The following is a 12,783-nucleotide window of genomic DNA, read 5'->3' as shown; positions in this document are numbered from 1 at the left end:
ACAGAGAGATACTGGCAGAAGAGGTGTCCATGAGTGCCTTCAGAACCAGTCCTGAAAGCAGATGAGCTCTGAGTAAAGCACCAATTCTGTAATGCCCAGGGGAGAGGGGGATTCTCAGAAGGGTAAAGCACCAATTCTGCCATGCCCAGGGGAGAAGGGGATTCTCAGAAGGGTAAAGCACCAATTCTGTAATGCCCAGGGGAGAGGGGGATTCTCAGAAGGGTAAAGCACCAATTCTGCCATGCCCAGGGGAGAGGGGGATTCTCAGAAGGGTAAAGCACCAATTCTGTAATGCCCAGGGGAGAGGGGGATTCTCAGAAGGGTAAAGCACCAATTCTGCCCTGCCCAGGGGAGAGGGGAATTCTCAGAAAAGTAAAGCACCAATTCTGCCATGCCCAGATGAGAGGGGAATTCTCAGAAGGGTAAAGCACCAATTCTGCCCTGCCCAGATGAGAGGGGGATTCTCAGAAGGGTAAAGCACCAATTCTGCCATGCCCAGATGAGAGGGGGATTCTCAGAAGGGTAAAGCACCAATTCTGCCCTGCCCAGATGAGAGGGGGATTCTCAGAAGGGTAAAGCACCAATTCTGCCCTGCCCAGATGAGAGGGGGATTCTCAGAAGGGTAAAGCACCAATTCTGCCATGCCCAGATGAGAAGGGGATTCTCAGAAGGGTAAAGCACCAATTCTGCAATGCCCAGGGGAGAGGGGGATTCTCAGAAGGGTAAAGCACCAATTCTGCCCTGCCCAGATGAAAGGGGGATACCTCAGTGGACAGCCAGGAGGAACAGCCCAAATGAAGCAGCACAGAATGCTGCCACACCTGAATGTTACCACAGGATGGGGCAAGAGGCTGATCCACACCTCAAGGTGTTTTTACTGACAAATACAAAGGGTTTTTATCTGATGGAATCTGCCTCTCCTTCATGAACTCATGACCTTTGCACTGTTGGAAAGGAATTTTTTTTTTTTCACCAGGTATTCACAAGGGTCATCAGCTGCTTTGCCAAGTGTCCCAAAGCAGGAGGGGGTTGCCCCAAAAACCCTGGTGTTCCCACCAGAGGGGATATTTGGATGCACCACCATGGGAAAGGTACCAGAGCTGCTCTCTCCCATGACACCTGAAGGCAGAGCTAAGATTTCCAGCCACCATGTTGTGCCTTCCTAATTTTTCTGCTGCTGTAAGATTTGTGCTCTGTAAAAACAATACTGCTGATATTTAATATTTGCTATAAAGGTAGCAGGAGAGATCCCACAAAAAGCAATGACTCTTGTCTCATTATCTCACGTAAAGAGGGACTGACGCCTGCATTCCAAAATTAAAGTTTATCTCTGCTGCTCACTGCAGGCCTCCCACCACCTGCCCCAGGAAGAGCAATGGCATGTTTCCTCCCTGAGCTGTTCTCTGCTCCCTCTCACCCAGCCCCTGGCTCTGGTCTGAACTCTGCAGCTCACACACCTTGCACATCATGCTGCCATAACAGAGTTTAACACTTGGAGAGGATTCCAACCTTGGCCACAGCACCCAGGCCACTGGGACTGAGGGTGAGAAGCTCAGCACTGTGACCGTGTTCACAGGGGTGCTTGGATGAGGGAAGAGACGAGGATCTGACTCCATGTTTCAGAAGGCTTGATTTGTTATTTTATTATATATATTACATTCAAACTACACTAAAAGAATAGAAGAAAAGGTTTCATCAGAAGGCTGGCTAAGCTAAGAACAGAAAGGAAGAAAATGATAACAAAGCTTCTGTCTCGGACAGAGAGTCTGAGCCAGCTGACTGTGATTGGCCATTAATTAGAAACAACCACATGAGACCAATCCCAGATGCACCTGTTGCATTCCACAGCAGCAGATAACCACTGCTTACATTTTGTTCCTGAGGCCTCTCAGCTTCTCAGGAGGAAAAATCCTAAGGAAAGGATTTTTCATAAAAGATGTCTGCGACACAGCACAGATGGACAAAGGCAGCAGCCATCACCTGGCCCTGGAATTCAGTGAGCACAGCTCAGTGCTGAGCTGCTGCCCCAAAAGCATTGCCAGGGCACAAGAAGCATTTCCTGAAGACTGTCCCACCAGAGACAGAGGTATTTTGTTCCTGATAAAAAGGGGTGTGTGCTTATCCCACTTCCCCTCTACACTCCTGATGACAAGATCAATTTAGGCAGTTGTTCTTATCCACCAGCCTAAAACACGGCAAAGCTGGCCAGCATCCAAACCTCTTTCAGTTCAGCACTGCAAAAAGGCCTGAAATTCCTGGAGTGGAATCTGGAAACACTTCTACTCTCTAAGTGAGGAATTAGTCTTAAAAAAGCCAGGATTTGTAAAACACTGAAGGAAAACACCAACAGAGAGGAGTGCACTTCTTCTGGAAGCTCAAGGGTCTCCTGGGACTCACCTCCACCCGCCTTGGAAGTACAGCTTTGATCTCTCTTTTGGCCTGAAGCAGGACAGTCCTTTTTTTCCAGGAACTCAACAAGTTTCACTCTTTTTCTCACAAAAACATTGCCTTTCTCTACGCTTTAAGGCACTTGTTATTCTTTCACCTTTCCTGTAGGAGCCACGAGTGTACAGAAAAGCACTCAGCAGTGTCTGGCACAAAGTGGGAAAAAGGAGCATGACTGAACCCTGTGCTGCAGCAGCTCCAGGCCAGGTGTTTCTCTTGAATCCAGTGGCTGTGTAATACAAGTCAAGAAATGGTCAAGAACAAAGCACTGCAGATCTCCAGACTTTGAACAGTACTCAGTGGTTTCTTTTGCTGAGTGCTAAACATAGTACATGTAGTAAAAAGACCATTCCTAATTTAAAGGCTAAGTTGAAAAATAGTGCCAGATTGCCAGTAAAGGAAACAGCAAAGCCTTAATAAACTTTCAGGGCTGGGGGGGAACTGTTATGTAAATAAAGGCTTTAAGTCTCTGTTAACTCCAAAGAGATGTTGCAGGAAGAATTAAAAAGAAATAGGCATAGCTGACAGGTTGTTAAAGGAATAAAATCTCACTCCCACCACACAAACTGAGCATGGAACAAAAGTCAGACTGGTTAAAGTAATCCCATCATTTAACAGCTAGGCTAAAAACTGGTCTCAGTCTACCCAGAAACAGGATGACCAGTTTTGCCTTATTTTTGCCTCCTTTTGCCTTAGTTATCATCAGAGCTTTCCTCTGCTACTGAATTCAAGATCCTGGTAAGCCAAAGTCAGGACAAGCCCTGCTTCCCTGATATCTGAAACAGGGAACAGGGCTGGGCCCCAGGAAGGGAGCCATAGCTCAAGGTTTCTTAATGTACTATTTACAATATTTACTATTTGCATTAATTGTATTATCTACAGTTTACAGTATAATCCTGTTCTGATCCTGTTCATTTCTCATGCCTGTAAGATACCATTTGTAGATCTCTCACATTCCATGTTTGTCAGATGTTATTGTAAGGCACGTTATTAGGTGAAAAGTTCGTCTTTTCAGTATATTTCTTTGGGGCAGATTTTCCACCCAGCCCCACAACCATTTCCTTGACTTCCCTGGCCTCCTAGCTGAAGATGTGGGTCAGACATCAGGGTCTTGGGTGCCCCATTGCCCAAAAGCACCCATCAAGAATCTCCACTCACCCTCCTTTGCCCTTTCATGCTAGAGCAAATCATCTGCCCACCAAGACATCCTCTCCCATGTTTGTGTGTGAAAGTTAATAAAAGACAAATAATTAAGACACCAGAATGTTATGGATCTTAAGAATCAGACTGTTTGCAGAATTGCAATTATGAGTTCTATACCTACATTTCCTCTAATGCACATTGTCAGCACTTACACTGCTCTGGTTTTTACTTCCTCATCCCCCTTTCACAGAGAATGGAACTGAAAAATTCAAATAATGGAACTGATCAATCAAAAATCCAGCTGAAATACTCTAACAATCAAAGCCCATGCCCAGCAGGACAACACAGATGACTACACTTAATTATAGGTTTCTATGATTTTCTGAATTAGGAACAGATTTGCTTGCCCAAAGGCAACCCACATCTCTCAATTGCCACTTTGGTTCTACCATGCTGTCACACAATTTGCAACAGAGCTGAATTTGTTTCTTAGCCTATAAATCTGCTTCACTCAGAAATCTGAGGTTTGGCTGCTCATACCAATATTATTAAAAAGTCAGAATACTCCACCAGCTTTACTGGGATGATCTCAGACTGAAATCACAAACTCTTCAAAGAAAATTCTTTCTGCATCTTCTCTAGGATAAATTAAATAATGACATCACTCCCCAGAAACTCTGTAACAAAGAGTATGTCATTTACTGTAAGAGAGCTATCACTGATGAAAAGTCAAATTAAAAATAATATTTTCCCTTTTTTTGTGCATATCTTCATATCACCCCCCTTTTCCATTTCAAGAATGCTCAAAACTTACAGACCTTTCTCTTTCAAATAGTTTCATTCACAAAAAAAAAAATAATTGCTTAGGAGACCATTCCGTATTTTCCTGAACTTACCCTGGACACAAAACTGTCTGGATTGGGGAAAAAATTACCATTTCTCTACCTCCAAGATGCAAACTTGCTGGAACACACAGAAGAACACTCTCAGTTTGAACAGCTCCAGTATAGCCATTTTAGAAAATTCATCTCACAAGACACAAAATGTTCCACAGGGAGCTTTTATGTAAGCTCAGAGCCCCCATACACGCTGTCAAAGGTGGCAGGCAAAACTGCCACTGTGAAAATGTGGTAAGGACTAAGCAGAGCAGAGCTGTGCTGAAAGCACCACACCTTCCACCTGGAATAGCTGCTCCAAGAGGATACAGTCATTTTGAAACTCAGTGCTAACTTCCAGGCTTTCTCTCCTCTGCGAGTGTGTCACGGTTTGAGGCTGGTGCAATGCCAGTGCCCCCATGCAAATACATTCTCCCTGGTGTCTGCTGTGAGAGGGGACCAGGAATAGAGCAAAGCAGGCTCCAGCTTAGGAATAAAGAAGAGAAAACTTTATTAACCTACAACTATATGTAAAAAGAAACACACAGAAAGAATGAAAACCTTCCAAAAACTTTTCCTCCTCCCCCCACCAAATTTCCAACACATCCATCCTTCAGATCACCAGCTCTCAGTCCATCACCACCCTTTAGACAATCAATTCTCAGTTCATCAAGGAGAGAGGAGTCCCTCTTGTACCATAGGCTTCCCCTGGAAACACAGTTGAGCCCTCGTGTGTTTCCATGTCACACATGGCACTGGCTGGAGATCATTTGCCATCCTGACATCTTCCTTCCATGCCCAGTGCTCTCACCACTGCTCATGCACCAGAGCTGCTTCTAGGGTTGTCCTTTTAAGGGTGCTTTGCCCAGTTCCAAAAAAACCACAGGGACCTTTGGGACACCTGTCCCCCCCAAATTCAGCCCCTGGGGCCGAGGTGTCTCAAGAACAGAGATCTTCTCCTCCACTGAAGATCGAGGGCACCACCACCCTCCTCACCGTTGTCTCTGTTCACGCACTCCTTCACATAACATCACTGAACTCTCTTGGCTCCAAGCCATTGCCTCCCCTAAATGCAGTCTCTGTGTCACAGGAAAAATGGTTCTGTCCATGGCTATACAAGAAAAGTCCAGCCAAAGGCCACTCCATCACCTCCTCGCACCCAAGATTCTTCTCCACTTCTCTCGTGGCCCATTTCCTCTTATCTCATCTCTATCTCTTTTCTCATTTGACTCCAGGAGGATCAGCATTTGTAAGGTTTCCATTCATTCATCCATCATCATCAAAAGGGTTAAAATCTCAGTCTCTGCCTGTCCAGAGCTCCCATGCTGCCCTGCCGGGCACCTTCTCACGGCCCTTCTCCTCGTGCTGTCCAATTTCAAGGTGGCACAGGCACACCACAGGCTGGCTCTCTCTCTCTCTCTCTGTCTCTCTCCTGGGAGAGCTGCCCGATGCCACTCAGTGCTCCTCCACCCTTCCATCCTCAGGGCCAGGCCCACCTCACCCGGCCTCATGGCTTCCCCTCCCCGCCCAGCCACAGCAGCTGGGCAGGGCAGCTCTGAACTTTTCATCCACCAGAACCAAGAGAAGGGTTTCCTGGGAGTTCTCTGCTTTTAACCCCCTGTGTTCTCAGAGGTGTATCCATGTCCCCAGTGGCCACACCAGGTGCCAGTATTCAAATCTGAGCACCTATTGGTTTGACCACAGCATCCCAAACAACACTCACTTCCTCTCAAACCACAACAGAGTGTCATGTTGGACCAGGGGTATTTTGTGGATCCTTGTGGAATAAAAAGTATTACTTCTATCTTAGACATAGCAATCTCCCATACACTCCTGTTCTATCCTGGTTTTACTGTATGGCAAGATAAAAATCCAAATTGAGTAGAGTATCTCCTGGTTCCAGCCAAAGGACATGGCCCACAGCCAGACTGTAGCTGTAAAGTCACCTCTGCTACTAAAAGGGAATCCCTACAGCTGCCAACACACTGCTGACATTTAACAAGTAACAGATAGGAACAAGAAGGGAAGAAGACAACAGGGCAGCTTCAGATTCCATCCCAGCTGACAGCAAAGGCCTTCAGTCCTCTCACAGCCCAAGGGCTGATGAGCTTTACCAAAGAGAGTCACTTTCCTGAGCCACCTTCCAGGAAGTTTTACACTAGAGGCTTTACTCAAGAAGAGGGCTATTCCTGTGTGCATTAGCAAAAAGCATTTCTGTTCTGGGAATTAAAAATAGCTTTATGTACCTAACTACAGTCTTCAAATTATTTATTCATTTCATACTGTGAATGTTTGTTTATTGCTTCCCATGAGCATCTATCTTTCAGCATATCCATTCATATGGATTTTGTAAGTTCTACCTTTCTTACACCAGTCCTAAGTTCCCAAATTACAGATGGACAAAAGAACAGAATATCCAAAACATCTTAACCATTAACATTTCAAAGCTACTTTCAGTATCAGTGGTCTCAATCCAAGTCCTGACAAACACATCTCAGACTTCTTCCCTACAGCTCTGAGCACCAGTCTGTGAAAACTCACATTGCAACTCATCAGTGTGGTTGCAATTAACTGCATGAAATAGCAATTGGAATCATTAACATATTTAGGTCACTTCAGTCCTTAGAGGATTGACTATAATGTATTATTTGTCCATAATACACAAACCTGGACTCAGGGTATCAAGAGAAAAAAAACTGATACCTTTAAATGAAAAGAATCAATGCTGCTCTTTTGGACACTAATTTGGGAATCAGTGAAAATTAAGCTGCTTGTTGTATCATAAAAGACAGAAAACAAATTCTGAGGTGGTCTCCAGAAGCAGCTCTGCTCTGACTCCTAGACTGGCCTTGGCCAGATAAAGAATGAACCAAGATTCCACTTCCCTGCACTGCAGATCCAGAACTGAAGCTGAATGAGATCATAATCATTTGCCTCTAAAAACAGCTACAGAAGACAGATAAGAAAAAGGGTCTTCAACATTGACTAAAGCACAGTAAAGAAAAAACATAGGAAGCCTCCACAATAAAAATGTTTCCAACAGTGCCTTAAAATTCACATGTTAATCTCAAATCATATAAATGTCTTACCTGCCTAACTAGCATATTGTAGCAACTCAGTGCTTCCACCCCATGGGACACTGTCCCTTAATCTAAAATTTACCTAAATACATTGAAAAACTACATCCAGAATCTCACTCAGTAAAAATACAAAAGAAAAAACCCAACATAATTCTCAAACACTTCACAAACTTTACGTTAGAATACTTAATGAAGGGGGGAAAAAAAAACACAAAGTGACTTATCTTGCCCTTGACTTAAACACAAAAGCATTCTATTTGGCCCCCTTAGCAGTCTTCACAAAGTTGATGAAAGATTTGCTACATTACCAATCAGTGTTAACACATGAAATGCCTTCTCATAGTTACACAGCTTTAGCTGTGTGTCTCTCTGCATGTATATGACCATAGAGAAAAAAAACCCAGAAGTCCACCCATTGGAACCACTCTGATATATTTAGTGAGAAATAAATATCAGGGAGTATTTAAAATGCACCCAAAATTCCCTTGCCACTACCTGACAGCACACACACAAAAAATAGCATCTGTATTTCAAGAACTAATTCCAAGAAACAGACATAAAAAAAGCAATAATTAGGTAAGACCACCATTACAGGGAGCCCTTTAAGCATCAAAGCTGTCCTGGGCTCATGCAGACAGAAGCAAGATAAGAAAGCAGAGGATGTTTCTCTCACCTTGGAATAAGAAGGCTTTGCTGGCATTGTGTAGTCCTGACACTTGTGTTACCCCCAGGGTTGTATTCACCAGATCCAGCTCTGTGATGATATCAATTTGTAAGCCAGGATCCATTCCAAATCCTACAGCTGTTGGAGGCAGAGAGAATTAGATCAATTTTTATTTCAAATCAGGTAATGGAAAGAATAGAGAAGAATATCTAGCACAGACATTTCTAGTGCCTTCCCACTCACACACACAGAGTACACAGTAATTACTTATAAGACAGTAACTGAGAGGCAGGAAAGAGAAGATATTCTATTCCAAGTCCTTCAATTAAGCTATTTCCTTCCCAGAGATTTTACTGTGCACATGTTAAAACATTCTAGAGCTGATACATTTAACCAGTATCTTCAAAAGGTTCAAGAGTAATAAATAAAGAAAAGCATAACCACCTAGGCAAAACCATGAGAGAGATTTGCAGCATTCATCTGTTGGCCACATGATTTCCAGGGAGATGTAAGGGCTGAAAACTCCTCTCACATTTCCTACCTGGCTGTGACCAACTGAGCAGGCCCACAGTTCATCACCTAAACCCAATCCCTTTTCCCAAGTGGACCAAAGGAGCATGGAGCAGATGTGGAAGCAGGGCAAAGAGCACCCTCCTGTAGGCTAAGAGCCTTTGGGTGGCTCACCAAGGTATTTGACACTGCCTCTGCTGCTGCCAAAGCCCACATTCACTCACCCCACCTCTGGGCTGCAGGAGCACCTACTGGGAAAGCAGAAATCTAAACCTGAAATTCGTAAAAGGCTTGTGCCCAGGAAAAGCCTGGGTACCCCTCAATCTACCTGATGGGATTGACATAAAAGACACAGACTCCAAAAGTTTGAAAAAGCTGTGTTGAAGAGTGCAGGGCAACATGATGGTTAGCACACCAAATTCATCAAAGATAGCTCACTTTTTCTAGGGATGGGAAGAGAGCAGCCTGCCCTCAGTGTTTCTCTCAACACAGCAGGAAGAGTGACATGAGATCTGTGCCTGAGACACAGGTCAAATAGCTCGTGTGGAATCCAAACACTTTCCTAATTACATTTTTCACTAACATCATTAGTAACAAGCTCCAAGAATGAAATCCTGACACAGCTGAAGTCAATGCTAAAAGTCCCATTGACTTCCATGGAGCAAGGACATTACCTGTAAAGCACGTCCAGATTGATTTCCACTAAGTAGACTTCACATTCAGGTCTAAATTGATTGATTTGTTATTCCAGGACTATACTTCTGGATCATTTAAGCAGCAAGTACTCTAGTTTGATTCTTTGAAAGGCTCTGAGAAATTACTGAGGTGTACAGAACGAACAAGAAGTTACATACACTACTCATAAATCTTCTGTACTCCAGAACTTTCTCTTTTCCTCAAGGATGAAACGTTGATGGAATAACATGTTGTGCTAACATAGAGGATTCTACTCCACAAGGGACAGAGCATTAAAAAATACTGAAAATACAGCTTAGGAGGTCTCTAGCAACCTTACTCTACAAGGAAAATTAAGATCTAGAGGCATCTGATGGAACTGAAGCTCCAAGAGTGCTGACACATCCACACACACAGTGCTTACATAAGGATATGGGGATAAACACATTTTTGTAGAAAATTGGAATTGGGACAATATTAGCGAACCCAGATAAACTTCTCCAAAGGTAAAAACTTCCCAGATCATCAGCAACTTCATCAGGCTTTTTGTACCACCTTTGACTTCTACTGTAGGCACTGAGGCACTGAATGACCAAAACTGACAACATCCACACTGGTGGACTAAAAACACCTCCCCCTCCTGGAATAAAGACCAGAACCAAAACAATAAAGGACTTGTTGTTCTTCTAAGGTTTTCATTGAGCACAAAAGCAGCACAATGTAAATTGTGTGAATTTACCTACCAGCAAAGCCAAGTGTTTGCTGTCCCTGTGAGAAACAGAGTATGCTGTCCCTCATTAGAAAGGGCTTACATCTATTCAAATCAGCAATAATCTACTGATATGAAGGGAGGTCAAGTAGGTACTAAAACTTGCTCAGCAGAGAGGACAAACTGTGTTCAGCAAGACAAATCTCAAACCCATTAAAGTAAGTGAAAGCTCTGTCACAGCCATCAACAGGGTGGGGACAGAAACCACAGCGAGCAAGTATAGGCACTCCCATAAATCACAGTAGCTCCACTGCTCTATTAAAGCTGTTTATTCCACCCTGAATACCCAGGGCTCAACAAGTATACATCACTGTAGCTCCACAGGCTTCGATTTATGCCAGCAAAGGATCCTGTGTGACAGCTTCAGTGTGTTCTCTTCCAGCTTTTAAAATACTTTTGAAAACAGAGACTGTTTCTTATGTCACAGTAACTATTTAGCAAGAGCCTACACTGCTTTAAATACCTAGTCATTTTCCTGAGCTGGGTCTTCAAACAGCAGCAGGCACTCGAATGCCGAGTTAATAATTAATAAACAACAAATCAGCAGCCTCAGTATGATAACCAAGTCTCCTTTTCCCCTGTGGTCTCCCCCAGTCTATCAGAAAGATACCACATGCATATCAACCACACTTGCATCTAGCATTTCATGCTGTCTCTCTCCAGTGGAACAAGTAGCTGGAAATTCCATCTCTTTCTGAAGTAAAAATTAAGCATCAAGCAGTCTGCTCTCGCTGGAGAGCTGTTCAATGCCTGGGCCCGATACTGGATGATGTTGGTTTCAATTCCTATTTAAAGTAATTGGGCCATTCCCCTTAAATCAGTGGCTTACACAAGCAACAGTCCAAATGCTTCAGGCAGGTGGGCGGGAGTAGAAATCATCTCAGGACTTGGTGGATTCAGCCCAATGTGAACTGAAGGCACTACTGTAGATTAGAGGATTAAGCCATATAATTATGAATGATGTCACTAGGAAATCCCTAAAAGAAATTAATTCTGCCTTACAGCTCTGACAGCTTTTATTCTCTGCTTCTGCCTTTATCACTTACACCCAAGCACCAGCAATCATGCCATGCTCCATCTAGCTAATGTGCAGCCATGCAACATATGCAGCACATTTATAACGCCCTCGACATGTGTAACGTGCTGTCTGGGGATGGAAAAACTTTTACTTAAAGCACACTCAACACAATCGAGCCATTTGCACGTACCCACGTGAAATCGGTAAAATAGTAAAGAAGAGGTTCTAGAACAGGCATTTTGCTCTCTCCTCTCACAACTTCGATGGCAATTGTTGCACACAGAGAACTTTGCAAGTAGCAGAGTTTTGGGTCCCTGCTGACCATTTAAAATCTCTGTATGCACTATCAGGGGTAACACCACTATGAAAGGGACGGGCAGTATTTTCTTCCAACTATTTTTATGCCACATCTCTCTGTAGATTTTGATGAGCTTATAATTACCATAAGAATTTAATTACAAAACATTAATTCCTTTGCATTTTGATAATTGTGCCGGGTGGTTTCCCTGAGAACAGCTAGAAAGCAGAAAGGAGAAACGTGTCCCTCAGCAGCTCCAGCCGAGGAGGAGCGCTACCCGGGGACCAAGAACAAAGCCTTCGCAAGGAACAAGAAGCGCTACTCGGGTCGCGCAAGGCTGGAGAGACAGCGGAGCCGGCTGGAATAACGCGCTGCCAGCCGCATCACGCCCATAGCGCCGCGCCCCGCGCCCGGCACCGCGGGCAGCACCGCGGACAGCACCGCTCGGGCACGGACACGGACCCGGACCCTCGCCGGCCGCCGCTCCGTTCCCGGTCCCCGCGGGGCTCAGCCCGCTCGCCGCTCTCGCAAAACTTTCCCACGCCCGCCCCCGGCCCCCGCGCAGCGCCCGCCCCGCAGAGCCCCGAGCCCGGCTGCGCCCCGCGGAGCCCCGAGCCCGGCCCGCCCGGCACGGCGGGGGATGCCCGGCCCCGCACGGCCGGGGCGGCTCCCGCTGCCGCCGCCGCCGCCTCTCCGCAAAGTTTCCGCCCGCCACCGGCGCGCCCCGGGCGGCGGCCCCGGCCCTCGCTCCCCGGGGAGGCGGCCGGGGCGGACCCCGACCCCGCCACGGAGCCCAGCCCCGCTACGGACCCCGGCCCGGCCCCTCACCTGCCCCGGCGGCGGCCGCACACGCCCAGAGGAGCAGGAGGAGACCCATCGGCGCGGCGCGGGCGGCGGCGCCCGCTCGCTCGCTCGCTCCCTCCCCGGCCGCCGGCAGCTGCTGCGGAGCCGCACCAAGCCCAGCGGAGCCGAGCGCAGCCTCCGACGCGCGGAGCGGCTCCGGCAGGAGGCGGCGGCGGCTCCGCCCGCTGCCCAGGCGCGGCCCCGACGCCCCCGCAGCGGGGGCTCCCCGCCCGCCCCCCGCCGTGACGCGCACCGGCCCCCCCGGGCCTCGCCAGCGCCGCCGCCCGGCCACGGCCGCGCTCCGAGCGGAGCGGCCCTGGGCCGGGAGCCCCGCACCGCAAACCGAGCCCGCTCCCATGACGGGAACCCCCCGGGCCGGGAGCCCCGCACTGAGCACCGGGCCCGCTCCCACAACGGGAACCCCCCGGACCGGGAGCCCCGCACTGCAAATCGGGCCTGCTCC

General features: G+C 46.7%; 1 protein-coding gene across 3 annotated transcripts in view; it reads right to left on the bottom strand.

The window, feature by feature from the left end:
• NELL1 (neural EGFL like 1) overlaps window positions 1-12,535 on the bottom strand; it is a 311,323-nt gene extending 298,788 nt beyond the window's left edge. For 2 of the 3 annotated variants that reach the window (XM_054635483.2, XM_054635482.2), the window contains exons 1-2: window positions 12,306-12,535; window positions 8,217-8,345 (exon numbers count right to left, since the gene is read on the bottom strand). In XM_054635483.2, the coding sequence (XP_054491458.2) occupies window positions 8,217-8,345; window positions 12,306-12,354 (178 nt within the window). In that variant the 5' untranslated portion in view covers window positions 12,355-12,535. The remainder of the gene's footprint in view (window positions 1-8,216; window positions 8,346-12,305) is intronic. The other variant, XM_054635484.2, reaches the window with a different exon arrangement.
• Window positions 12,536-12,783: the final 248 nt, after the last annotated feature.

Source organism: Agelaius phoeniceus, chromosome 6, assembly GCF_051311805.1.
Source record: "Agelaius phoeniceus isolate bAgePho1 chromosome 6, bAgePho1.hap1, whole genome shotgun sequence".
Lineage (NCBI taxonomy): Eukaryota > Metazoa > Chordata > Aves > Passeriformes > Icteridae > Agelaius > Agelaius phoeniceus.
Note: the sequence above shows the minus strand (reverse complement) of the source record. Positions and strands in the feature narration are given on the sequence as shown.